Source organism: Saccopteryx bilineata, chromosome 4 (genome assembly GCF_036850765.1).
Source record: "Saccopteryx bilineata isolate mSacBil1 chromosome 4, mSacBil1_pri_phased_curated, whole genome shotgun sequence".
In the NCBI taxonomy this organism is placed as follows: domain Eukaryota; kingdom Metazoa; phylum Chordata; class Mammalia; order Chiroptera; family Emballonuridae; genus Saccopteryx; species Saccopteryx bilineata.
The window spans coordinates 276,212,801-276,239,327 of NC_089493.1; the positions used below are offsets into that span (position 1 = coordinate 276,212,801).

At 40.4% G+C, this 26,527-nt stretch overlaps 1 protein-coding gene across 1 annotated transcript in view; it reads left to right on the forward strand.

Annotated features, from left to right (window-relative positions):
* The window catches only part of PDXDC1 (pyridoxal dependent decarboxylase domain containing 1), a 56,838-nt gene that overhangs the window by 20,489 nt on the left and 9,822 nt on the right, over positions 1-26,527 (forward strand). The window contains exons 6-15 of the mRNA XM_066274790.1: positions 1,030-1,219; positions 3,610-3,678; positions 4,195-4,273; positions 11,067-11,151; positions 12,314-12,362; positions 12,476-12,577; positions 13,824-13,949; positions 17,499-17,549; positions 23,492-23,555; positions 26,056-26,144. Coding sequence (XP_066130887.1) covers positions 1,030-1,219; positions 3,610-3,678; positions 4,195-4,273; positions 11,067-11,151; positions 12,314-12,362; positions 12,476-12,577; positions 13,824-13,949; positions 17,499-17,549; positions 23,492-23,555; positions 26,056-26,144 — 904 coding nt within the window. The remainder of the gene's footprint in view (positions 1-1,029; positions 1,220-3,609; positions 3,679-4,194; positions 4,274-11,066; positions 11,152-12,313; positions 12,363-12,475; positions 12,578-13,823; positions 13,950-17,498; positions 17,550-23,491; positions 23,556-26,055; positions 26,145-26,527) is intronic.

Sequence of the window (26,527 nt, forward strand, 5' to 3'; positions counted from 1 at the left end):
CCTCTCCATGCCTCAGTTTCCTCATCTACTAAAGGGGGGGATAACATTACTATCCATTTCACAGCATTATTGTGAGGATTAAATGAGTTAATGAGTTAATATCCATAAAAGAGCTGAGAATATAAGCACATGCATGTTGGATAATGTCAGCAGTTTCTTATTTTTAGAATTGCTAATTGGCATATGTAAATAGCAGATAGAGCAGTGAAACAGGTTAAAATATTTTTAACCAAAGTAATAGCTTATACTTTAATAGAAAGGAAATGCTGTCTTAAGGAAGATGAGTATGTGTTACAAAATTGAAATGTGCTTTAATTGTGATAGTGATGGCATTCTTAAAGAATTATAGCAGATTAAGGATTCAGTAGAAGTCATAGGACCAGTAGTATTGTTTGTGTCATTACTTTTATGGAAAAGGAATGTTTGCCTAACATTGGAACATTTAACTTGGGCGACTCACTTTTAGATGTTGGGAAAGAAGTTGGCCTAGTGAGAGTATAAGTTGGCCTAAGTATATTGCAAAGGGGAAATTTTCTTCTAATAAAAATCTAAAACCTGTAGTTGAAATTCTCTCTCCCTCCTTTAGGAGATTAAGAAGAGTAAAATAGTGATAATAGTGAAAGCAAAAGTTAGCCTGACTAGCATTTTTGACAATTTTATTTACTTTGGATGTTTTAGAGCTTAAACTCTGCTAAGATCCATTATTAAGTGCTAGCCTTCTTGTAGAATAAGCCAGACCCATGATGTTCAGTCTTTTTATATTGAGGGACTCCTGTGCACTATTGACTTTCATAGTTGCTGCTTTTTATGGGGTTGGGTATGGATGAAGGGTCATTGCTTCTGTTCTTTATAACCTCCAGCTGCAAGGAGTTCTCAGCCGTCTAAGATGAGTTTCCTAGACCCTTTGACTCATTTAGGTGATAGTTTCTAGGCTGAGAAAGGAATTACTTCCAAGATTACAAAATAGGGACATAAAATCAGAGTTAACCAGAGCTAAGAACATAATTATATATGGGTGTCTCTTAACAGGTATGAAAATGGCAGTGCTTACTTCCATGAAGAAGAGAGAGAAGGACTTGCAAAGATCTGCAGGCTTGCCATTCATTCTCGCTACGAAGACTTTGTAGTGGATGGGTTCAATGTGTTATATAACAAGAAACCTGTTATATATCTTAGTGCTGCTGCTAGGCCTGGCCTGGGCCAGTACCTCTGTAATCAGGTAATGTGGTATAGGTGGACATTTTAAAGATTAGATGTTTTGTTCTGTCTTGGAACTTTTTAAAGTATATAGACCCATTTCTTTAGCTGCTGTTCTTTCAACTGAAAAGAAAGATGGGGTTTTTTATATGCTTGTTTTGTCATTAGAAGAAAATATATAAATATATAATATTAATGAATTTAGATGTGTACTTTTTTTAGTTGCCCAAAGGGAACCACAATCAACATTTTATTTTATTTCTCTCCAGACTTTAAGCAAGACAATATATGTGTTATTTCATGGTTATATCTGGCTTTTTCACTTACTATTATAGCAGGTGCATATCATGTTTTAACAGTTCTTTGAAGTGTTGTTTAATTTTTTTACTTTTTTTTTTTTTAATTTTATTCATTTAAGAGAGAAGAGAGAGAAAGAGAGAAATGAGAGGGGGAGGGGTGGGAAGTAAATGGATGCTTCTCCTGTGTGCTCTGACTGGGAATCAAACCCAGGACATCCACATGCCAAGCTGATGCTCTACCACTGAGCCAACTGGCCAGGGCCTTGAAGTGGAGTTTATTTTTAATGTTTTCATAATACCCTTCAAGTGTGTGTGTAGTGTTTTAACTGTTTCCCTTTTGGACAAGTAGAGTGTTTGCATTCTTTGCTTTCTATGACTATTTCTATGACCAGTGTTAATGCTTTTTGTATAATGTTGTTATGGACATCATTGTGCATAAAGCTTTTCCTACAATATATTTAGGATTATATTTCTCAGATTTTCAGAGTCCATCTAGAATTACTAGATCAAAGAGCATTACCATTTTTAAAGTTCATAGTGCATGTAGCACAATTTGGGGGCTAACTTGAGACCAGAAATGAAGTTCTTGGCCAAGAATGTTTTAAAGTAAAACCCTTAGCATTGAGGGTTCGTCTTTTTTAAGGTGGAGGAGCCCTGGGGAGATAGATGGGGGAAATTTAGGGACTTAGATTGATTCTGAGTTGTGGTCACTAGTGGCAAGAAATTATGTCCTCCCTGACCAGTGGTGGCACAGTGGATTAAGTGTTGGCTACGACTCTGAGGGCCCAATTCAAAACCCTGAGCTCGGCTCTTGGGCTTGAATGTGGGATCATCAACATGATCCTAGGGTCACTGGCTTGAGCCCAAGGTCGCTGGCTTGAAGCCCATAGCCAGTGGCTTGTGTAAGGGTTCACTGGCTTGGCTTAAGGCCCCCCCCATCAAGGCATGTAAAAGAAGCAATCAATAAACAACGAAAGTGAAGCAACTATAAGTTTACCTTCTCATAGGGTGTAAAAAGGGGAGGGGAGTTTTGTAATATTCCTATAGAAACATGAAACAAATTACTTATGGAATACCCACTGTGGGACAGGCTTTTATAGACCTGAGGCTGTCTTGGGACAGCAGTCCTATCTTCAAAAGATGTGTGATGGTATGCTGTTAAGTGAGAAAGGCAGGTGACAGAACAGTATGTATATGTTCATGTTTTAAAAAGTACTAACATGCTTTAATGAGTATTCTTATACCTAGAAAAATATATTTATATTAATATATTTATACCTAGAAAATGTCTGAAAGGTTACATTCTAACCTGTTAATGGTGGCGGATTGGTGGCCTATGTGGGGGCATTTTCACATTTAAGATAATCTTGTGTGTTTTGCTTAGGTTTTACTTTCGTAATTTAGAAGATAAATCCTTTAAGGGGGAAAGAGTGTGAATAAAGTGCTTGTTAAATTGTTGGTTGTTAAATTCTACCAAGTCTTAGTTATATAGAACAACAGGCTGCAACTGTTGAAAAAGTTCTAAAACTATAATTTCCTCAAGGATTTCGAAGCTAAAAGTGAAGAATATAAAATCTGACAATTATTTCCTTTATAACACAGACTTCATTTCCCTTAAGATACATACATCTGCTAGTCCACATTTATTGATATTTAGGAGTGGGTGGACCCATAAAAATAAGGTACACTTTGAATGCCTTTAGCTGGTATTACTAATGTTTGAAGGAAGGACCCTAAATCATCCCCCTAATGTTCAGGGTTCAGTTGTTTCTAGTTTAGAAAAGTGTGTGGTTTTTTTGTTTTGTTTTGTTTGTTTTGGGTATAGTTATTCATTTAGAAAATGAATTGATAGTTACTCATTTAGTTGACTCATTTAGAAAATTTTCCATAGTCTCTGCCTTCTTATAAGACATTTCTCAGCTCCTGGAAATTCACCCTCCTTTGACTTAACTTTCTAGATGTACTTTAACATCTGTTTATAATATTAAGAGTTCCTAAGGAGAGACATTGTTCGAAAAGAATAATTGTGACTTGTCTTAGCCACAGTCTTTCAAGGGCATACGTGAATGGTAACAAAGAGCTTTCTTGTAAAATTGCATGTTTCTTCATACAGCTCGGCTTGCCCTTCCCCTGCTTGTCTCGTGTGCCCTGCAACACTATGTTCGGATCCCAGCATCAGATGGTGAGTTCTCTTTTTGGATTGTAAAATAATAGGGAATTGTGTTTGGAAACTTGCCTTCCTTTCAGCTGAAGTTCTGTTTGCGGCCTCCAGATAATTATTAACTTATTCATTTATTGCTTTGATCTTCCCATTGCATGCTGAAGCCAAAGTAAAAGCGATAGCTTTTAGGGTTCTGCATTTCTTTTTTCAAGATAGTTTGATTTTCTGAACATTAATTCAGATGCATAAATGAGTAATATTAGAAGTACATTTTTGGCTGGTTTTGGGAGGTTGAGAGAACATTTTCTTTAAACATAAATGTTTAAAACTGTAGAATGTTGGCTCCTTTTAAGTGATTTTTATAGTTAGTCTTCAAGGAAAACTTTGATTTTTATGTCTATGATTAAAGGAACTAGAAAAATTATCAAGATTGATTAATTTTGAGAGTCTTTTGCTTCTTTTGAAAGCTGTAATTTTTCACTGTATAACTTTTATGCTGATTACCTCAAGTTTCTATGGTTTTTCTTTTAATCCCAGGATGTTGCCCTCTTGGAAAAACTGATTAAAGATGATATAGAACGAGGAAAATTGCCCCTGTTGCTCGTTGCAAATGCTGGTATGTGATATGAACCTGAATCTTACATTTTGAACATACAAGAGAGGCTAAGTACTTAGCGTGAAAGAGACCAACTGTTTGTGTGCCACATGTTTAAGATAGTTTATATCAGTGGTTTGTGGTAAGAATTGTAATAATAAAGGTGGCTCATTTGATTCCCTTCAATTGTTGGTTTGTTTCAGGAGTGATTTTGTTTGTGTGTACTTTTTCATTTAGGTTGTCAGTGCTTCTCTGCTCCTTCGTGTGTTTCCTTTTTTTTTTTGTGGCAGAGACAGAATCAGAGAGAGGGACAGATAGGGACAGACAGACAGGAACGGAGAGAGATGAGAAGCACAATTCTTTGTTGTGGTTCCTTAGTTGTTCATTGATTGATTTCTCATATGTGCCTTGACCGGGGAGCTACAGCAGACTGAGTAACCCCTTCCTCTAGCCAGCAACCTTGGGCTCAAGCTGGTGAGCCTTGCTCAAACCAGATGATCCCGCACTCAAGCTGGCGACCTTGGGGTCTCAAACCGGGATCCTCCACATCCCAGTCCGACGCTCTGTCCACTGTGCCACCGCCTGGACAGGCCATATGTTTCCTTTCTTTCTAAATTGAATTTTAAAATGTCATACTTAAATGTGCACTTTGTAGACAGCATGCCAATTCCCACTTTCTGCTCTGCTTACCATTTTGTGTTTATCATTGTACTTGAAGTTTTAGTGCAATAGGCAGAAAAATAATTGAATAACATACAGATTGAAGAGTAAACTGTCTTTATTTGCAAATGGCATGGTTGTACAGATAGAAATCCTAAGGAAGCCAAAGAAAGGCCATTGGAACTAGTAAGCAAATCGATTAAGGTTGCAGGATTTCTGTGTACTGGCAATGAACAATTGAAATTAAATTTAAAATGTTATTCATAATAGCACCAAAAAAATGAAAATTGTGGCCCTGGCTGGTTGGCTCAGTGGTAGAGCGTCGGCCTGGCGTGCAGGAGTCCTGGGTTTGATTCCCGGCCAGGGCACACAGGAGAAGCGCCCATCTGCTTCTCCACCCCTCCCCCTCTCCTTCCTCTGTCTCTCTTCCCCTCCCGCAGCCAAGGCTCCATTGGAGCAAAGTTGGCCTGGGCGCTGGGGGTGGCTCTATGGCCTCTGCCTCAGGTGCTAGAATGGCTCTCATTGCAGCAGAGCAACGCCCCAGATGGGCAGAGCATCGCCTCCTGGTGGGCATGCCGGATGGATCCCGGTCGGGCGCATGCAGGAGTCTGTCTGACTGCCTCCCCATTTCCAACTTCAGAAAAAAAAAAAAAAAAGAAAATTGTTTGGGTAAATTTAATAAATGGTACCCTAGCCAGTTGGCTCAGTGATTGAGCATCAGCCCAGCATATGGAAGTTCTGGGTTTGATTCCCAGTCAGGGCACAAAGGAGAAGCAACCATCTACTTCTCCATCCCTCCCCCCTCTTGCTTCTCTCTCTCTCTTCCCCTCCTGCAGCTGTCCCTCGATCGGAGTGAGTTAGTCCTAGCTGGTGAGGATCGCTCCATGGCCTCCGCCTCAGGTGCTAAGAAGAGCTCGGTTGCTAAGCAATGGAGCAATGCCCCAGATGGGCAGAGCATCGCCCCCTACTGGGCTTGCCAGGTGGATTCCAGTCAGAGCGCATGTGGGGGTCTGTCTTTGCCTCCCCTCCTCTCACCCTAAAAAAGAAAGTAAGAAAAAGAAATATATGTAAGATCTTTACACTGAAAACTACATAATGTTGCTGAGAGAAACTTAAGAAGACCAACTAACTGGAATAATATGCCTTGTATATGATTGGAAGATGAATATTATTAGTCATTGCTCCCCAAATTAATCTATAAATTCAACTCAATCCGTATCAAAATCTCAGCAGATTTTGTAGAAATTAATAAATCTTATTGAAATTGATAAGTTGATTTTAAACTTTATATGACAATTCAAAGGATGTAAGAATAGCCAAATTAAATTTGAAAAGAACAAAATTAAGCCTGACCAGGTGGTGGCGCAGTAGATAGAGTGTTGGCCTAGATTGCTGAGGACCCAGGTTTGAAACCCTGAAGTCACTGGCTTGAGCACAGGATCATAGACATGACTCCATAGTTGCTGGCTTGAGCCCCAAGGTCACTGACTTGAGTCTAAGGTTGCTGGTTTGAGCAAGGGGGGGGGGGGTCACTCACTCTCCTAGAGCCTCCTGGTCAAGGAACATATAAGAAAGCAATTTATGAACAACTAAGGTGCCTCCATAAAAGAATTGATGCTTCTCATCTCTCTCCTTTCCTGTCTGCCTGTCACCCCCACTCTCAAAAAAAAAAGAACAGAATCGGAAAATTTACCCTGACTTTTAGAGTTACTATAAAGCTACAAATAATCATGAGTGAGATTAAAGAGAATAGAGAGTTCAGAAATAGACTCACATGTATATGATCACTTGTTATGTTTTACAAAGGTACCAAGGTAATTCAAGGGAAAAAGGATAGTATTTTCCACTCATGGTTGTGAAACAATTGGATATCCATGTGGGAAAATATTGAACCTTAACCCTTACCTCACTCTGTATACAAAAATTAATTATAAATCATTCATAGGCCTAAACATACGCGCCACAACATTAAAACTTCTTGAATAGCCTGACCAGGTGGTGGCTCAGTGGATAGAGCATCGGACTGGGATGTGGAAGGACCCAGGTTCAAGACCCCAAGGTCGCCAGCTTGAGCACGGGCTCAACTGGTTTGAGCAGAAGCTCACCAGCTTGGATCCAAGGTCATTGGCTCAAGCAAGGGGTTACTTGGTCTGCTGAAGGCCTGCGGTCAAGGCACATATGAGAAAGCAATCAATGAACAACTAAAGTGTCGCAACACGCAACGAAAAACTAATGATTGATGCTTCTCATCTCTCCATTCCTGTCTGTCTGTTCCTGTCTATCCCTCTCTCTGACTCTCTCTGTCTCTGTAAAAAAAAAAACAAAAAAAACACTTCTTGAATAAATTATAGACAATCTTTGTGATCTTGAATTAGGCAAAGATTTCTTAGGACACAGAAGGCATGAACTATGGTTGCACTATATCACAAATTAAAAGCTTTTTGGCCCTGGCCGGTTGGCTCGGTGGTAGAGCGTTGGCCTGGCGTGCGGAGGTCCCAGGTTCGATTCCTGGCCAGGGCACACAGGAGAGGCGCCCATCTGCTCTCCACCCCTCCCCCTCTCCTTCCTCTCTGTCTCTCTCTTCCCCTCCCTCAGCCAAGGCTCCATTGGAGCAAAAGATGGCCCGGGCACTGGGGATGGCTCCTTGGCCTCTGCCCCAGGCGTTAGAGTGGCTCTGGTCGGGACAGAGCAACGCCCTGGATGGGCAGAGCATCGCCCCCTGGTGGGCGTGCCGGGTGGATCCCAGTCGGGCGCATGCGAGAGTCTGTCTGACTGCCTCCCGTTTCCAGCTTCAGAAAAATACAAAAAAAAAAAAAAAAAGCTTTTGCTGGTCAAAAGACCTTGTTAAGAAAATGAAAAGGCAAGGTACAGACTGGGAGAAAATATTTGCAAAACATTTTTCTGGCAGGGACTTGATCAAATATATAAAGTTTAACCATTTAGTATTAAGGAGACAGTTTTTAAAATGAGCAAGAGATTTAAATAGACACTTCACCAAAGAAAATATATGAATATTTAAGCACTTAAAAAGATGCTTAACATCATTTGTCATTAGAGAAATTCAAATTAAAACCACAGTGAGCTACTATTACATATCTGCTAGAATGGAGAAAATAAAAAATACAATACCAAACTCAGGTGAGAATACAGAGCAACTAGAACTCTCATATGCTGCTGGTATGGAGCAGATGATGCTACAGCTCCTCTGGAAACCAGTTTGGCATTTCCTTAAATGGTTAAACATGGAAGTAGCATATGGCCCTTTCATCCCACTTGTAGGTATTTATCAAAGAGAAAAGAACACATGTATCCACACAGAGAAATGTATGCAATACTCATAACTGGAAACCCAGATATTACTGTATATGAAGCAACAGGAATGAATTTCAAAAGCGTGCTAACTGCAAAAAGCCAGACACAGAAGACGTTATATAGCTTATGATTTATGTGAAATTCTAAAAAAAGAAGTACAGTGTCAGAAAATAGAACAGGATTGTATGGAGCTAGTGGGGAGTGGAGAATAGAATGAATTTCAAGGGTTGGAAGGAACTTTTGGGGTGATGGAAATATTTTCTACCTTGATTGTGTTGGTGGTTACACACTGGATACATTTGGCAAAACTAATTGAGTCTTACCCTTAATGAATGGATTTTATTGCATGTAAATTATACTTCAATAAATAAAGCTAATTGCAATTGCCCCTTGGTTATGGGGGATTGGTTCCAGTCCCCTCCCCACCCCTCTTGGATACCAGAATCCACAGATGTTCATGTCCCCTATATAAATACTGTAATATTTGCATATAACATATTTTTACATATAAGTTACAGCAGGATATGCCTCCATATCACTTTCATTTGTGTGGATTCAGCATAGTGCTCAGTGCATGGCAGATTCAAATTTTGCTTTTTGCAACTTTCTGGGATTTTTTTTTTTCAAATATTTTAAATCTATGATCGGTTGAATCCACAGGTGCAGATACAGAGGGCCAACTGTATTTTAAAAATAATAATAAACAGAATACATATCCACCTTATTGTTAGCAGAAAAACCACCACTTTCTGCTTGATTTAGCATATTGTACACTTAAAAAGAAACAAACTCACCCATATTTAATCATTTCATAGATAGGATAGGCCATATATATATATATATATATATATATAATTTACAAGTGACTTACCAGTATGACTACACTGCTGTTGCCAAAGTCATTGCAGGGGTTAGCGCACAATGCCAAAAAACTTGAAAAGAATCTGAGTGTGGGCCCTGGCCGGTTGGCTCAGCGGTAGAGCGTCGGCCTGGCGTGCGGGGGACCCGGGTTCGATTCCCGGCCAGGGCACATAGGAGAAGCGCCCATTTGCTTCTCCACCCCCCCTCCTTCCTCTCTGTCTCTCTCTTCCCCTCCCGCAGCCAAGGCTCCATTGGAGCAAAAATGGCCCGGGCGCTGGGGATGGCTCCTTGGCCTCTGCCCCAGGCGCTAGAGTGGCTCTGGTCGCGGCAGAGCGACGCCCAGGAGGGGCAGAGCATCGCCCCACTGGTGGGCAGAGCCTCGCCCCTGGTGGGCGTGCCGGGTGGATCCCGGTCCGGCACATGCGGGAGTCTGTCTGACTGTCTATCCCCGTTTCCAGCTTCAGAAAAGTACAAAAAAGGGAAAAAAAAAAAGAAAAAAAAAAAAAAAAGAATCTGAGTGTGGTCAAGTCACTAAAATATAGCAAGCACTGTGCTTTATGTTTTGATGAGTCATATGACACAATCCATGCATTGGCCTTTGGTCTTGTTTCAACTAAAATGTGTCAGGTAAGATTTTCTTAAAATTTGGGAGAGACTGGTGTATAAGGAAAACAATTTTTAGCGCTTTTCCTGGTATAAACCCTACAAAAGAAGCATGTGTATCAGTTGTGTTTGTTGAAGCAGTTGGTGAGGGTTTAAAATCTTATTAGGTGGGTCGGATTCTGCTAACTGGAAATTTAGGATAGTTGGGAGACCATGTGACTCCATGTTTGATTTATTCTCTGAGAAGAGGTAACTGCCCAGCAAAAGCTGTAGTGAAAACAACCAAGGGGATGGGCTAAAGTGTTTAACATGTTCAAACTGACTTAAGAATACATGCCCTGTGTTAAAACAAAGTACCTCCAAATTGGGTTAAAACTTCTCAGTTTCATCTATGTTTTGTTTGTTTGTTCACTTTTAATAAAAGGACACACCCAAATAAAAATAACCCAGAAAGTAACAGAGTAGAAAAGGCTATCTTGGGCAAAGGCTAACAATAAAAGTATTTAAGCAGTGTTAGTGTGAGATAAAATAGACTTCATATTAATTATAATTCATATAACCGAAGAGATAACAGCATGAATGCTTATGAGTGTAACTTTGAAATATATAAAGGAAAACTAAAGGAAAAATTGATAGAATACAAGTATAAATTGACAAATCTACAGTCTTAGTGGAATGCTTGACTATATAGTATTTCTTTTTTTTCTTCTTTTTTTTTTTTTTTTTTCTTTTTCCGAAGCTGGAAACGGGGAGAGACAGACAGACTCCCGCATGTGCCCGACCGGGATCCACCCGGCACGCCCACCAGGGGGTGACGCTCTGCCCACCAGGGGGCGATGCTCTGCCCCTCCGGGGCGTCGCTCTGCTGCGACCAGAGCCATCCCCAGCGCCCGGGCCATCTCTGCTCCAATGGAGCCTTAGCTGCGGGAGGGGAAGAGAGAGACAGAGAGGAAGGGGGGGGTGGAGAAGCAGATGGGCGCCTCTCCTATGTGCCCTGGCCGGGAATCGAACCCTGGTCCCCCGCACGCCAGGCCAACGCTCTACCGCTGAACCAACCGGCCAGGGCCTATATAGTATTTCTCATGAAACAACATATCAAGTAGATAGAAAATAAGTATATCAAGGATTTAAATAACACAATTTACAAGTTTTTTTATAGATATAAATAATGAGGAATACAAGTACACACTTTTCAAAACTTGAATCATCAATTTGCAAAAGTTTATTTTAAGCCAGTCCACCAAGAAAATCTTAACAAAATCGAAATATAATGTTACTGCTGTCACAGGGAGATAATGTATATAAAAATGTTAATCATGCTTTAAAGACTCAGAAAAATAATTTTTACCTTTTTGTGTGTTTGTGTGTTTTATCCTAGGAACTGCAGCAGTAGGGCACACAGATAAGATTGGGCGTTTGAAAGAACTCTGTGAGCAGTATGGCATCTGGCTTCATGTGGAGGGGTGAGTGGAGGGTGGGGTTGCTCTAGGGGTGGCCGGTACACAGTGCTCATAACGAATGGACCTCCAGGCTCATTGTCATGACATCACTAAGGGCTCTTTGGGTTGCAGATAACGAAATACTTGGCTTAAGTGAGAAAATATTTTATTAGTTCACATAGTTAAGAAAAATAGTGTTAGGATTGGCTGTAGGCACATCAATCAGGACTCACTGTGTTGTTGTGTTGTTGACCCCTTCCCCCCCCCCCCCCCGACCAATTACTTGGTTTAATATCCTTTGTGTTGGCTCCATTTATAGATAGACTTTCCTGTTATGGTCCAAAGTAGGTTTGTGTTCAGTGGGTCAGAGATCCCAGCGAAAGTCTCGTACCAGTCACTGTGGCCAGGGAAATGTAGGTTATTTGCCCACCTCTGTAGCAAGTGATGGTGTCTCCTCCACCCAAAACTGGTCTGCTAGAGGAAATTGGGGTGGTTTCCCAGAAGTTATACCAGTGCTGCTAAGAGGAGTGGGAGAAGATGCAGGGAAACCAGACTAGTCCATATCCAGGACATCATGTAAGCTAGGTTTCTTTTCTTTTTGATCCCTCTGGGAAAGAATGATGATTAATAATAACTGTGCTTTTATAATGAGACCCATTACACTATATAAGTCGGGGACATGCCCTGAAATATTTTTTGGTTAAAATGCATTTTCTAGGCCCTGGCTGGTTGGCTTAGCAATAGAACATCGGCCTGGCGTGTGGAAGTCCAGGTTTGATTCCTGGTCAGGGCACACAGGAGGAGCTACTATCTGCTTCTCCCCCCACTCTTTTTCCCTCCCAGAGCCATGGCTCAAATGGTGTGAGCCAAGTTGGCCCTGAGTGCTAAGGATGGCACCATGGCTTTGGCCTCAGGTGCTAAAATAGCTTGGTTGCTGAGCAACGGAGCTATAGCCCAGCTGGGGTTTGCCAGGTGGATCCTAGTCAGAGCACATGCAGGAGTCTGTCTGTGCCTCCTACCTCTCCCTTAATGAAATAATAATAATAATGATAATGATACGTTTTCTAGGTTTTCCTGAATTTGTATGTACCACATTTTCTCTTGCTATTATAAAAGTTATTAACACAGCTGGAAGACAGCACAGCAGTACATTATTAGTTCTTAAGATTGGTGTTTTTCCTTCCAGTGTGAATCTGGCAACATTGGCTCTCGGATATGTCTCTTCGTCAGTGTTGGTATGTCATTGGTTTACTAATTACTGTTTAAGAAGGAATTTTTATGAATGGAGGAGGGTGTTGAGTATCATGTATTCTAATAGTCTAATAAAAAGCTGTTCTCTCTTTGGTAGGCTGCAACCAAATGTGATAGCATGACATTGACGCCAGGCCCGTGGCTGGGTTTGCCAGCTGTGCCTGCGGTCACCCTTTATAAACACGACGATCCTGCCTTGGTAAGCTTACTCTCACTAGCAGGGAGTGGGGAGGGGCTCTTTGGGGCAAACAGAAAAACAAAGGAAAAAGTGAAAAATTTCCCAAATGTAACTTCTATGAGTTTTTATTTTTAAGAAACTGATTTTTTGGGGTTTTTTTTTAAGAAACTGTTTTTAACAGAGGTAAAACTGTACCACGTTTTTTTTCTATTTATTCTTCCCGTACTTCCCTGTATGTATGAAGAACATTTTATGATATGGTACGACTGCACAATATACTTTCTATTACTCCAATACCGTTATTTATTTAATCGTTTACCTTTTTATTTTAATAATTTTTCTATTTGTGAAATTTTAGGATGTTTCCAGACTTTTGTTACTGAAATAGTAGTGAGCATCTTTCTGTGTTTCAAATTATTTCCTTAGATTAGGATCCCAGAAGTGGCATTCCTGCCAGGAGTCAAGTACTTGGTCCGCATTGTTCAGAAGGTTGTAACAAAGTATAGCAGTGGTTCTTGATAGTGGGCCAGTTAGTGATATACTCATGCAAAACAAGCTTCAAATGATTCTTGCTACAATAGTTGATGTCTTACCCAACTGACAATGACCAAGAATTTGAGGACAATCAAAATAACCTTGGAAGGCACTGCCTCTTGAATGGCTAAGAGCTCTGGCTCTGGGATGTGACCCATCTAGACTCTCACCCTGGCTTTGCCACATCTCAGACATGAAACCTTGGGCAAAGCAAGATTTCTTTTTTTTTTTTACACAGGGACAGAGAGAGGGATAGATAGGGACAGACAGACAGGAATGGAGAGAGATGAGAAGCATCAATCATCAGTTTTTCGTTGTGACACCTTAGTTGTTCATTGATTGCTTTCTCATATGTGCCTTGACTGCGGACCTTCAGCAGAGGGAGTAACCCCTTGCTCGAGCCAGCAACCTTGGGTCCAAGCTGGTGAGATTTTGCTCAAACCAGTTGAGCCTGTGCTCAAGCTGGCGACCTTGGGGCTCGAACCTGGTTCCTTCCACATCCCAGTCCGACACTCTGTCCACTGCGCCACCACCTGGTCAGGCACAAAGCAAGATTTCTAAGTGAAGGTGCCTAGAACACTTTATGGAGTTATTGGTGGATTAAATAAATAATGCAAGCCAAGTGCCTGGCATAGCCTCTGACACATACTGAGTTTCTAGTAAATGGTAACAAGTTAACTCTGCTGTGAGATTTAATTGGCTTTGGTTAATAAACTCATATTGGCTTTTTTAGACTTTAGTTGCTGGACTTACATCAAATAAGCCAGCGGACAAACTCCGGGCCCTGCCACTGTGGTTGTCTTTACAATACTTGGGACTCGATGGGATTGTGGAGAGGATTAAGCATGCCTGCCAACTGGTGAGTTTAAATCTGAAGTTTGAATGAGTCACAAATACTCAATGGCAAAAGCCAAGTCAGAAAAATACTTCATTAATTTTACCCTCCATCTAATACCTTCTTGTCTGGATTTCCTGTTTCATAAACAAGCAGTTTAATACCTCTGCATATATAAGTTTCTTGTTCAGAGTTCTGGGAGAGACTGCTAGGTTGTCCCAGCATTTGTGTCCAAATGAAATCAGATTAAAATGTCATTGTCAGCACAGGATGAGAAAAGAAGTCACCAGATGGCAGCCAAGGAATGGCAAAGGATGCAGAAGGGGCCATAAATGTTCCACTTGACTGACTCTTGAGGGTAAAGGAATATGGTGATTAGGAGTTAATTATGGATGGCATTTATATTTTTAACATCAGCTGGCTTTCATTTTCTAATTGCAAGGCTTTGGGGGACAATTTTAATTCTCTTTTTTGAAGTGTTCTAATTTTGAAAAATATATAACTATGCTGTAGTTTAGAAAGTAAAACAATATATTTATGCAGTTTGAGAGCTGAGTCCTACTTAAGTCTAAAAGCATGACATCACCTCTCTGCATCTCCATTTTCTTACCTGTAAATAGGGATAATAATATAACAAAAGATTTTTATGAAAGCTTAATGAGTTGATGCATGTAAAGCTCTTACAGTAGGGCCTAATCATATAGTAAGTTATGCAAATAGGTTTAAAAGTAAATTTTTGGTCCCGACCAGCTGGATAACTCAGTTGGTCCTGCCTGACCAGGTGGTGGCGCAGTGAATAGAGCGTCGGATTGGGATGCGGAAGGACCCAGGTTCGAGACCCCAAGGTCGCCAGCTTGAGCACGAGCTCATCTGGTTTGAGGAAAAAGCTCACCAGCTTGGACCCAAAGTCGCTGGCTCGAGCAAGGGGTTACTCGGTCTGCTGAAGGCCCACGGTCAAGGCACATATGAGAAAGCAATCAATGAACAACTAAGGTGTTGCAACGAAAAACTAATGATTGATGCTTCTCATCTCTCTGCGTTCCTGTCTGTCTGTCCCTATCTATCCCTCTCTCTGACTCTCTCTCTCTGTTCCTGTAAAAAAATTTTAAAAATTTTAAAAAAAGCATTGTTCTGATACGCCAGGGTTGCAGGTTCGATCCCTGGTCAGGACACATCCAAAAATCAACCAATGAATGCATAACTAAATGGAACAACAAATCATTTCTCTTCCTGTCTCTTCCTCTCTCTCTCCTTCTCTCCTTCACCCCGTCTGTCTCTCCCCACTTCTTCTCTCCTCTCTTTCACTCTTCCACTCCCTTCCTCTCTCTGTCTCTCAAATCAAATAAATAAATAAAAGTAAAACAAGGCCTGTTTTAAAAAAAACAAAAGTAAGTCTTTGTTTTAATTATATACTTGGAATTGGCACTTCCTCAACTGTCATTTTTATATTTAAGAAAAATTTGTATTTAAAAAAAAAATTTGTATTTTCATATTACTGTGGCAGTAGTCTTCTGGTTCATAATGTCCAGATGGTCCATTCTAATGCCCTCAAGGTCCATCTGTGTTATTGCAAGTGGCAAGATTTTATTCTTCTTTATGGCTGAGTAATATTCCATTATAGTCCACATATATCTCACATTTTTTTTATTCATGCATCCATTACTAGACACTTAGGTTGTTTTCATATCCTGGCTATTATATAAATGTGAGGGTACATATATCTTTTTGAATTGGTGTTTTGTCTTCTTCAGATAAATACCCACAAGTGGAATTGCTGGATTATATGGTAGTTTTGTTTTCAGTTATTTTAAGAACCTCCATACAGTTTTCTATAGTGGCTGCAACATTTACATTCCGACCAACAGTGCACAAGGGTCCCCCTTTCTCCACATGCTTGCCAACACTTGTTATTTCTTGTCTTTCTTTCTTTCTTTCTTTCTTTCTTTCTTTCTTTCTTTCTTTCTTTCTTTCTTTCTTCCTTCCTTCCTTCCTTCCTTCCTTCCTTCCTTCCTTCCTTCCTTTCCTTTCCTTTCCTTTCCTTTCCTTTCCTTTCCTTTCCTTTCTTTCTTTCTGAGAGAGAGACAGTGATTTGTTGTTCCACTTACTTATTCACTCATTGGTTGATTCTTGTATGTGCCCTGACCGGAGATCAAACCTGCAACCTTGTTGTACTAGGGATGATGCTCTAACCAACTGAGCTAGCTACTGGGCCAGGGCTCTATTTTTTTTTTTTTTTTTAATTAAGACAGTTAGAGAGAGAGATAAGTAGGGACAGACAGACAGGAACGGAGAGAGATGAGAAGCATCAACTATTAGTTTTTCATTGCGACACCTTAGTTATTCATTGATTGCTTTCTCATATGTGCCTTGACCACGGGCCTTCAGCAAACCAAGTAACTCCTTGCTCAAGCCAGTGACCTTGGGTAAGCCCACGCTCAAGGTGGCGACCTCAGGGTCTCGAACCTGGGTCCTCCACATCCCAGTCTGATGCTCTAACCACTGCGCTGCTGCCTGGTCAGGCCTCTATTTCTTGTCTTTGATAACAGCCGTTCTAACAGGTATGAAGTGATATCTCATTGTGGTTTTGTTTTGAATTTCTTTAATGATTAGAGATGTTGAACATCCTTTCGTGTATCTGTTGGCCATCTCTTTGTCTTCTTTGGAAAAAGTCTGTATAGTCTAATGTCCATTTTTTAAATCAGATTTTTTTTTTTTTTTTGCTATTAAGGTGTATGAGTTCTTTATATACTTTAGATAGTAATCCCTCATCAGATAAATGATTTGCATATATTTTGTCCCTTTCAGTAGATTGCCTTTTCATTTTGTTGATGGTTTCCTTTGCTGTGCAGAAGCTTTTTAGTTTGATGTCCCACTTGTTTATTTTCTATTTTGTTGCCTGCACTAAGTAGTTTATGAATGAACGATTTAGTTGCTAGTCATCAGAAAAAGCTCCTCCAGAACCATTAAATATAACTTGAAACTGAAAGAATAGGGAGTATTTAAAGATGTTGAAGTACAAAAAATTGGCCCTGGTTGGTTGCCTCAGTGGTTGAGCATCAGTCCAGTGTATGGACATCTCGAGTTATCAGCCCAGTGTATGGACGTCTCGAGTTCAATTCCTAGTCAGGGCACACAAGAGAAATGACCATCTGCTTCTCTCTCCCTCCCACTCCCCTTTCTGTCCCTCTCCCCTCCCCCAGCTAGTGGCTCATTGGTTCAAGCATGGCCCCAGGCAGGCACTGAGAATAGCTTGGTTGGTCTAAGTTTGTCAGCCTCAGGCACTAAAAATAGCTAAATTTATTCAAGCATAGGCCCCAGACAGGGATTGCCAGGTGGATCCCAGTTGGGGCACATGCAGGAGTCTATCTCACTATCTTCCTTTCTCTTACTTAAAAAAAAAAAAAAGGCAAAAATTCACAGCTGAACTTAGAAATCACCAAGATTCAGATGCAGATGGCTTTATCTGCCTGAGATCCTTGTTTGCAGACCTATGAAACCTCATGAAAATTGCTTCCTAATACGTTCTGTCAATCTAATAAAATTATAGAAGCTGCTTTTTTTTGTTATTTGCAGAGTCAACGATTGCAAGAAAGTTTGAAGAAAGTGAACCACATCAAACTCTTGGTATAGTATATAATTTGATCTATTTTAGAAGTAAATAGCTTTTAACTTAGAATGATTTTCTCCAGATTTGATGCATTTCAATGGAATTGTAGCAGCTCCAGTAAAACCACATCTTTTCTTAAATTTAAAAACCATTTTAAAAAAATACTGTTTACATTCAGTATTGTTTTGTGTTAATTTTGGGTGTATAACATGTTGGTTAGACAGTCATATACTTTACAAAGTGTTCCCTCTGATATTTCTCATACCCAACTGGCAACATACATATTACAATATTATTGATTATATTTACAATATTATTGATTATATTTCCTATGCTATACTTTAAAAACCACATTCTTTGGAAAAGACTCCTGCATGTACCAGTGACCTAATTCTGCAGTTGGCCTAAAGCCTAGAAATTACATCATATACTATTTGAATCCCTACAGTGCTTTTTATAGACTCTAATGGTACTTTTATTTTGTTAAAATTTAGAATTGCAGAAAATTAAATTAAACCATTGACTTTACCTGCCCAGATTGTAGAACAGCCATCTTTCTGAAATAAGGAATCATTTTCTCTCTCAGAATGCTTTGGCCTACTGTTTCTAAAACTTGACACCAGCATTTTCATTTGCGCAAAGGGGAATAAGGAAGAACAAAGTGCCCTGCTTTCATCTTCCCCTAGTGTTTTCCTAAAGGGTACTGGAAGCTATCATAGACTGCTCCTTAGAAGACAACCTAGACAAGGAAATGAGAATTTAGTGAGGCTGATAACCAAGTTATCAGTTCAGGCTTGAATGTTTTCATGTTTTGCTTTATTGTATTTTAGAATTTCAGAAAATATATAGGTCAGATTCTAATTTACACTGGATATTTCTTTTACAAGTTTGCAGGATATAGTTGTGTTTAAGACTACTATTTGAATTTATTTGGGGGTCAAGTTAGTGTAGCTCATTTCCATTTCTATGCATGGTTTGGTTTAAGTGCCTGAGAAGGGGGCAGCTTGGCATTGCCTTCTGAGCTTGAAGCTACTCAGTTGACCTTAGTTGACCCAAATTTTAGTTTAGAAGAGGAATGTAGCCCATTGTAGAAGCAGAGATAAGTTTATGTCAGGAGACTTGGGTTTTAATTTCAGCCATACCACGGGGACCTGTGACATTGAGTCATTCATTCTCTGAACCACCTAAGCCTGTGAGCTCAGCTGTCAGGGAAGGTATGTTGGATGGACTTCTTCGATTGCAAACAGAAAACCCAAATTATGGGTTGAGCAAGCTGGTAGGAAACAAGACAGTGCTCGGCCTGTGTACTTCCTGTCCCTCCCTTCTGAGCCCGCTCAGGCTGCCCTCATGTCCTCGCTGCTTTCCCCTCATCCTCCTCTAAACAGGGAGGAGCTAATGGTGCTAGTTAATCACTAGTTGGTTTGGAGCATCTTGATACAGCCACATATGGCCCAGGCGTGCACCCTGACCATCCCTCTTTCCAGTGTCTGCTCTTCTCAGTAGGGGATACAACACTCGGCAAACACCATGAGGCACTGTGGCGTGTCAGTAATCATCCTCACCATCACAGCTGCTGTTGTGAAGTGCTTGCTGTGCACAGGCCCAGTGCCCAAGTACCTTAATGCATTATTTCATTTAGCCCTCACAGGTCTTCTTTGTACATGCTGTTCGCTCCACCTGGGAATGCAGTTCTCTCTCATTCTTGTCATGACTGGTTTCTTAGCCTTCAGATCTTATTTCAGATGTCAGCTCTTCAGAGAGGCCTTTCCTGACCACTCTTAATCTAAAACAGCCCCCACCACCATCCATCATGGCCTCTGAGTTTCCTTCATCGCGCTTATCATTGCCTATATGATAAATTTGTTCATTGTGTTTCCCTCTACAAGCGTCATACAGGCAGGGACTTTTGTCTTTTTGTTTTATGGTTTTATGTCCTGTCCCAAATATAGTACTTGGCTTAGAGTAAGATGCTCACGTATGAATAAGTTTAATCTTTGATTTTGGATACCATTGTTATTTCTTTTTTATTGGTGAGGAAACTTAAGGCACCGACAGGTTAAGTGAGTTGCTTAGGCCACACAGCTAGGAGGTGGTAGAGCTGGGATTCAAACTCCAAAACCTGTGTTATTTACCAGTGTACTGTTCTCAGGTCAGTTTAGAGGAGAAATTAGTTTGTCCTGCCTCACTGGCTTGTTGTGAAGGGCATGTATGGGAAAACTAAAGATTATAAGGCATCATAAAATGTAAGTAATTTTCAAATGCCCTTCTGCTTCTTGCTGCAGTATTTTTATTGTTCTTTCAAGGATGAGTCATTGAATTCTTACAATAAGTCATAGTGCTAGAGTGTTTTTATTTCCATTTCTGCTAGTTAGGTGTCCAGGATCCCATAACTAATATATGGTAAAGCCAGGAATTGAACCCACATTACCTAAGAATAGCTGTACCCTTCTCCAAGCTCTCGTGGGCCTTCTTCCTTCCCATCTAGACGGCCCTTCCAGAGCATCTCACACGTTGGAAACAGACCCAGACCCCCAGTTCACCAGCCCCAGCACAGGGGGAGGCCTTTGTGAACTGTTTTATTAATGTACCAGTTTGGGTTTTCTCTGTCCTTTATTGTTATAATAAGGCTGTTATTTTACTGGACTCTCATCCAGCACATTCTAAAGCCAGCATGTTAGGGGATAATCTAATATTGTCACCTTACACCTGAAAATCTAAAATGCCTCTATAGAGATTTTACCTGGTCTTATGTTTACATTTCTGCTGGCTTTTAAGATTTTGTTTGGTTTTAGTGTTCTGCTATGATATATCTTAAGTGAGGATTTATTTTTATTATTATTTTTATTATTATTGGGACTGTGCCATATTTAAACTTAGGATTCACTCTTCTTAAATAAATTATTTAGAATTCGTTTTTTTCCTAGCTTCACCGTCTGGAACTTCAGTTGGCTGCGTATTGAACCTGGTGGTTCTGTCTTCCATCAGTCCCTTTGGTACTCTCCATCTATCTGCTGCCTGCTGTGCATTTGTTCAGATACTGCCTTGACTTTAGTAATTTGCTTCTGAGTTGCAGCTAATCTATTTATTGCATTGGCTGCATTTTTTGCTTTAGGTACTACTTTTTCATTTCAGGATTTTTTTTTGTTCCTTTCAAATTATTCTCTCATTTTAAAATGATCTTTTAAAAAATGTTTTCTAGTCTTTTATTATTATTGTTATTATTATTATGAGTTTAGAGAGAGAGAGAGAAACATTGGTTTGTTGTTCACATATTTATGCATACATTGGTTAATTCTTGTATGTACCCTGACCAGGGCTCACACCCGCAATCTTGATGTATTAGGACAATGCTCTCTGTTTCTCTTTTAAACATAGTTATTATAATCTATTTCAGATTGTTGTTTTACTATTTCAGTTCTTCAGGGCACACATTGCCCTCTCAATTGTGTGCTTTCTCCCTATGTGTGTTATATTTTCTATTATAAGCTCTTTTTTTTTCATTGTGTGCCTGGTCTGGGTCCATTTATTTTTGTTGGTTTCAGAGCTTTAGGAATCCTACCCTACATAGGACATCAAGCCTCAGTGCACACCTGATGTTTTTATTTCTCATGCAAGATTGTTTTTTCTTCCTGTAGAGAGTTTCAGTCAGAGTTAAGCTTTCTTGCTGATTTTCCATCTTTTTATAAGGACTATTCTTCAAGGGTCCTGGCTTTCTGCACAGTCACTCCTATCTCTCACATGGGCCTAAAGACCCAAGACCCGAGAGACATTAAAGCCATATTCTAGGCCCATACATGCTCCCCTCTCCCCGGCCCCTGCCGCTCAGCTTGCAATAATAGCCTTTCTGTATTCTTTCTGGAGTCACCTTTTTTCGTGAGCCTAGAAATGCTTTAAACATTTTTTTGGTTGCCTGTTATATTTAACCCAGCATTTCAGGTATTTAGAATTGATGGCATGATTATTAGCTTAGTCTACCATGTTGCTAAAACCAGAATTCTATGTATTGATAAATAGTCATCCCTCAGTACCTTCTGCAGATAAAGAATCTGCAATGCTCAAGTCTCTCATAAAAAATGGTGTAGTATTTGCATATTGCCTATGTACATTCTCCAGTTACACTTTAAATCATCTCTAGGTTACATACAATACCTAATACTACAATGTAAATGCTATGTAAATCAGTTTTATACTGTATTGTTTAGGGAATAATGACAAGAAAAAGAAGTCTACATATTCATTACAGATATAGCTATCATAGGCCAAACTATGTACATGTCAGGGACAACATGACGAGTTTTTTTCAAAAATATTTTTGATCCCCTGTTAGTTGACTTCTTGGATATGGAACTCGTGAATATAGAGGGCCTACTGTATAACCCTGTACAGTGTTTCTTATGCACACTAACATTTGAGACCATTGAGCTCAAAGAAATAAGAAATAAAAGACTCTGTATTCAAGTTTTGGCACTGAAATCATTCTGCCTTATCCTGAGGAGGGGAAATGGGTATAGATTTTGTCACTCTTGTTCCTATTTCCTTATTGGGCTTATCCATTCTATTGAAATGTTAATCCCCTCTAACTTTTAACATATTAATGGATTTATTTTTATAAAAGTAAAAGGAATAATGTGAAGACACAGTAATTGGCTCAATAAATAATTGGCAGATTAGAATATACTTCGTGCTTGATCTGAATCACATCCATGGGTCTTTTGAAAAGTTAGTTGTCAACAGACAACTTACTGTTGCTTTTCCAAGTTAGCATTTCCTTTTGTGGCCCTGTGAGTAAGAAGACATCGCACACAGAGCCTTGGAAAATAGGTTTTATCACTGGAATGGTAGTACTGGAACTGTTGAATGCCTAGAGATCTTTTCTTCCCATATTTTTCTCTCCCTCATCCCCCCATATGCCACAGTCTGTCAAGGGCATTGTTGCTCACTTTCTGCCCTGACTTCACAGTGAAGTGGATGGCCGACCATATATTTAAATGTTTAGTGGAGAGTATGAACTTGGCACTGGCTTATCTTAATGCACTGAATGTTTTCATCTGTTATGAAACCCATTAATGAAGTTGGTTGTCCTGAATATAAATAAGTACCACTTCAGTGATTTAGAAAATAAATACATAGGCCCTGGCCAGTGGCTTAGTGGATAGAGCATCGGCCCAGTGTATGGACGTCCCAGGTTCGATTCCCAGTCAGGGCACACAGGAGAAGCAACCATCTGCTTCTCTTCCCCTCCCTCTCCTCCTCCCCTCTCCCCCTCCTGCAGCCAGTAGCTCAGTTTGTTCAAGTGTGGCCACGGGCACTGAGTTTAGCTGCAGATCAGATCATGTCAGCCTTGGGTACTAAAAATAGCTTGGTACTCGAGCATCATCCCTAGACAGGGTTGCTGGGTCGATCCTGGTCAGGGTGCATGCAGGAGTCCCCCTCACTATCTCCCCTCCTCTCACCTAAAAAAAGAAAAGAAAAGAAAATACATAGATTCAGTTCTAGACTGGTTATCTACATTGCCATCATCCGGTTTGGGGAGTTTTACAAGGTGGAATTTTCTATGAGTATAGGAAGTTCCAGTCAATTCCGATCAAGTTAGCATCATTTTTAGATTCTTGGAAGCTTTGGCTTTGTCAACACTGATTGTAATTCCACTCTTTTCTTGCCTTTTTTGATCTTTGTATTAGACTTATGTTTATTTATTATTATTAAAATTTCTTTCTACTTTAATTTCAGAGTACTAGTGTCATATATTGTAATTCAGCAGTGTATTCTCAGAACTAGCTTATAATTATTTCTTAGAATGTTACTATATTCTTGATTTTTGTTTCTCTAACTGAAACTAATTTATGAACTTATAAGTTTATTAAGAAAATATAACATCTGTAGCCTTTTTCCAAACTGTTTCATTTTGTAGGTGTTTGAAATTTAATATTACTGGGTAATATCAGATTCCATTTTTCAGGTGGAAGATGAGCTCAGTTCTCCAGTGGTAGTGTTCAGATTTTTCCAGGAATTACCAGGCTCAGGTAGGTGATTTGAAAAAGAGATTTATTTTTGTGTTTGTGGTTACGGGCTTTGAATTTTAAACTATTTCAAGTGAAATACATAGTCCAGATTATTTTGATTGCTAAAATCTTCAGTCATTTCAGGAAAATTTAATAATTTTCTTAAGAACTCCAGACCTAACTAAATGCCTTAGCATTTTACCAATAATTTCCTATGTTAAACCAGTGGTTTCCAAATTTAGTCTCGCAATAGTACAGGAATGAATGAGAGTCACTTGAAAATAGAGGTTTGGGGGCACTACTTAATAGATCGACTTAGTAGGTTGGATCCAGGAATCTGCTTTTTAACCCTTTGAGTAGTGAGTTTTTTATTAACCCTTTGAGTGAGGACATACATGAATATTCATACTACTCAAAGGGTTAAGAATGTCCCAAGTGCCACCAACCTAGTCCAGGGCACTGGTATTTTTCACCTGGATGGCCACAGTTCCTTCTCAACTGATCTGTCAACATCTGCACATTCCACACATCCTATCCCATTCCCGACCATTCTCTACATGGCAGACAGAGTGAGCATTATAAGTGGAAGTCACGTCATGTCATTTTTCAGGATCTTACTGCTTCATTTGAATAAGGTCTAGGCTCTGTACTAGGCCTTGTAAGGCCTGCAGTTTTAGCCTTTGCCTTCCTCTCTGACTTCCTCTTAGGCCACTTTTCCTCTTGCTTGTAGAGTGAGACCTTTGCACATGCTGTTCCCACTGCTTGTAATACATTTCCCCTTGCTCATCTTCTGGCTGGCTTCTTCTCACCTGTTAGGTCTCCATAACGCCCACCTCCTCAGAGAGGCCTTCCCTGTCTGTCCTGTCCAAGGTAACTCCCTCTTATGTCAGAGGCCCCCTTCTTTCATGGCATTCACAACAGTATTAGTGATTTTGTCTTTCTCCATGGTCTGTTTCCTTGAGTAGAATGTAAACTCCAAGATGACAAAAACCTTATCAGCCTTATGTCCCTCGGGCCTGACACAACTCCTGGCACAAGCAGGCACCCAGACATTCAATGAATGGAAGGTAGTTCTGTTGGGAGGCCCAGCTATTGGGAGGGTTCTCTTGACAGTGCTTAGTTGATAAAATAATGTTATGCTTTGATTTCTTTTTGAAATTACTTGAAAGAAAATATTTTAAATTAAGAATTCTGTTTATATCACTTCTCGGCCTTTGGCTTAAGATTAAGTGAAGAATTCTATTTGTGTGTATATATTCAGGGGTTCTCTTTTTCATGGAAAAAGTAACATTTAATTTAGTAAGATACATTTAATTTATTTTTATACTTGATCTTAGCCAAAAGGCCAAGAAGTGATCATTTAATTTATTTTTAAATTGTGGTTTAAAAAAACATAGAATTTGCCACCTCAATCATTACATGTGCAGGTTAGCAGCATTAAGTATCCTCACATTGTTGTATAGCAGGCCTCCAGAACTTCCATCTTGCAGAACTGACACTCTGCCCATTCAACAACAACTTCTACTTCCTTCCTCCTCCCATCTCCTGGCAAGCACCATTGAACTTTGTTCTATTAACTTCACTTCTTTAAGTACCTCATATAAGCAGAAGCATGCAGTACTTGTCTTTTTCAAGATTTTATTTATTGATTGTACAGAGAGTGGAGATAGGGCGGGTGGGAGGAGCAAGAATTATCAATTCATAGTAGATGCTGCTTGTATGTGCCTTGACCAGGCAAGCCCGGGATTTCAAACGGGCAACATCAGTGTTCCAGGTCTTCTATGCTCTATCTACTGCATCACCACAGGCCAGGCAGTACTTACCTTTTTCTGACTAATTTCACTTAGAATAATGGCCACTAGATTCATCCTTGTTGAGCATGTGACAGAATTTTCTTCTATTTTAAGGCTGAATAATAGTCCATTTTGTGTATTCATTCATTTAAGATGTACATTTGGCCCTGGCCGGTTGGCTCAGCGGTAGAGCGTCGGCCTAGCGTGCGGAGGACCCGGGTTCGATTCCCGGCCAGGGCACATAGGAGAAGCGCCCATTTGCTTCTCCACCCCTCCGCCGCGCCTTCCTCTCTGTCTCTCTCTTCCCCTCCCGCAGCCAAGGCTCCATTGGAGCAAAGATGGCCCGGGCGCTGGGGATGGCTCTGTGGCCTCTGCCCCAGGCGCTAGAGTGGCTCTGGTCGCAACATGGTGACACCCAGGAGGGTCGCAACATGGCGACGCCCAGGATGGGCAGAGTGTCGCCCCCTGGTGGGCGTGCCGGGTGGATCCCGGTCGGGCGCATGCGGGAGTCTGTCTGACTGTCTCTCCCTGTTTCCAGCTTCAGAAAAATGCAAAAAAAAATTAAAAAAAAAAAAAAAAAAAAAAAAAAAAGATGTACATTTGATTTCTATAATACTTGAGACTTTGGGGGAGGGAGTTAATTTTAGGAGCTGAAGCTGATGAAATGGGGTAGTTTTAGTTGGCTATGTTTCTGAGAGGTGAGTCCCCTTTCTTTGTTTTTGTATCAGATCATGGGCTTACAGCTGTCCCAGCATCCAACATGGCACCTTCCACGCCCGGCCGGGAGAGACTATCCTGTGACGCACTGACTAGCTGGGTAAGAATGGAGTCGTGCACTTTATTCTGCACCCTAGGTGGTTCAGATGGCACGTGATCATGTCTGGGAATTCAGATGCCCAGGGGAGGCCTTTGAGAAGGTGCTGGGCTTGTTCTGGGGCTCCGTTCCTGGTCTGATCACCCTCATACACTGCATGACTTCTGGCAGCCTTTTCCAGCATAGTTCCCTCAGCTTTCTCACGGGACCATTCTTTCTCTGCTGTCAAACAGCCTGCACAGTGTGGGTTGGGGAGGGTTGTAATGATGTCAGCAGGCACATCAGCCAGAGTGCCCTGAACACTTCCAGCAGTCTGGCAATGTGAATCAGAGGCATTGTGCTTTGGCTGCCTTTTGACACTGAAATTCTACCTCCAGAGATTTTAA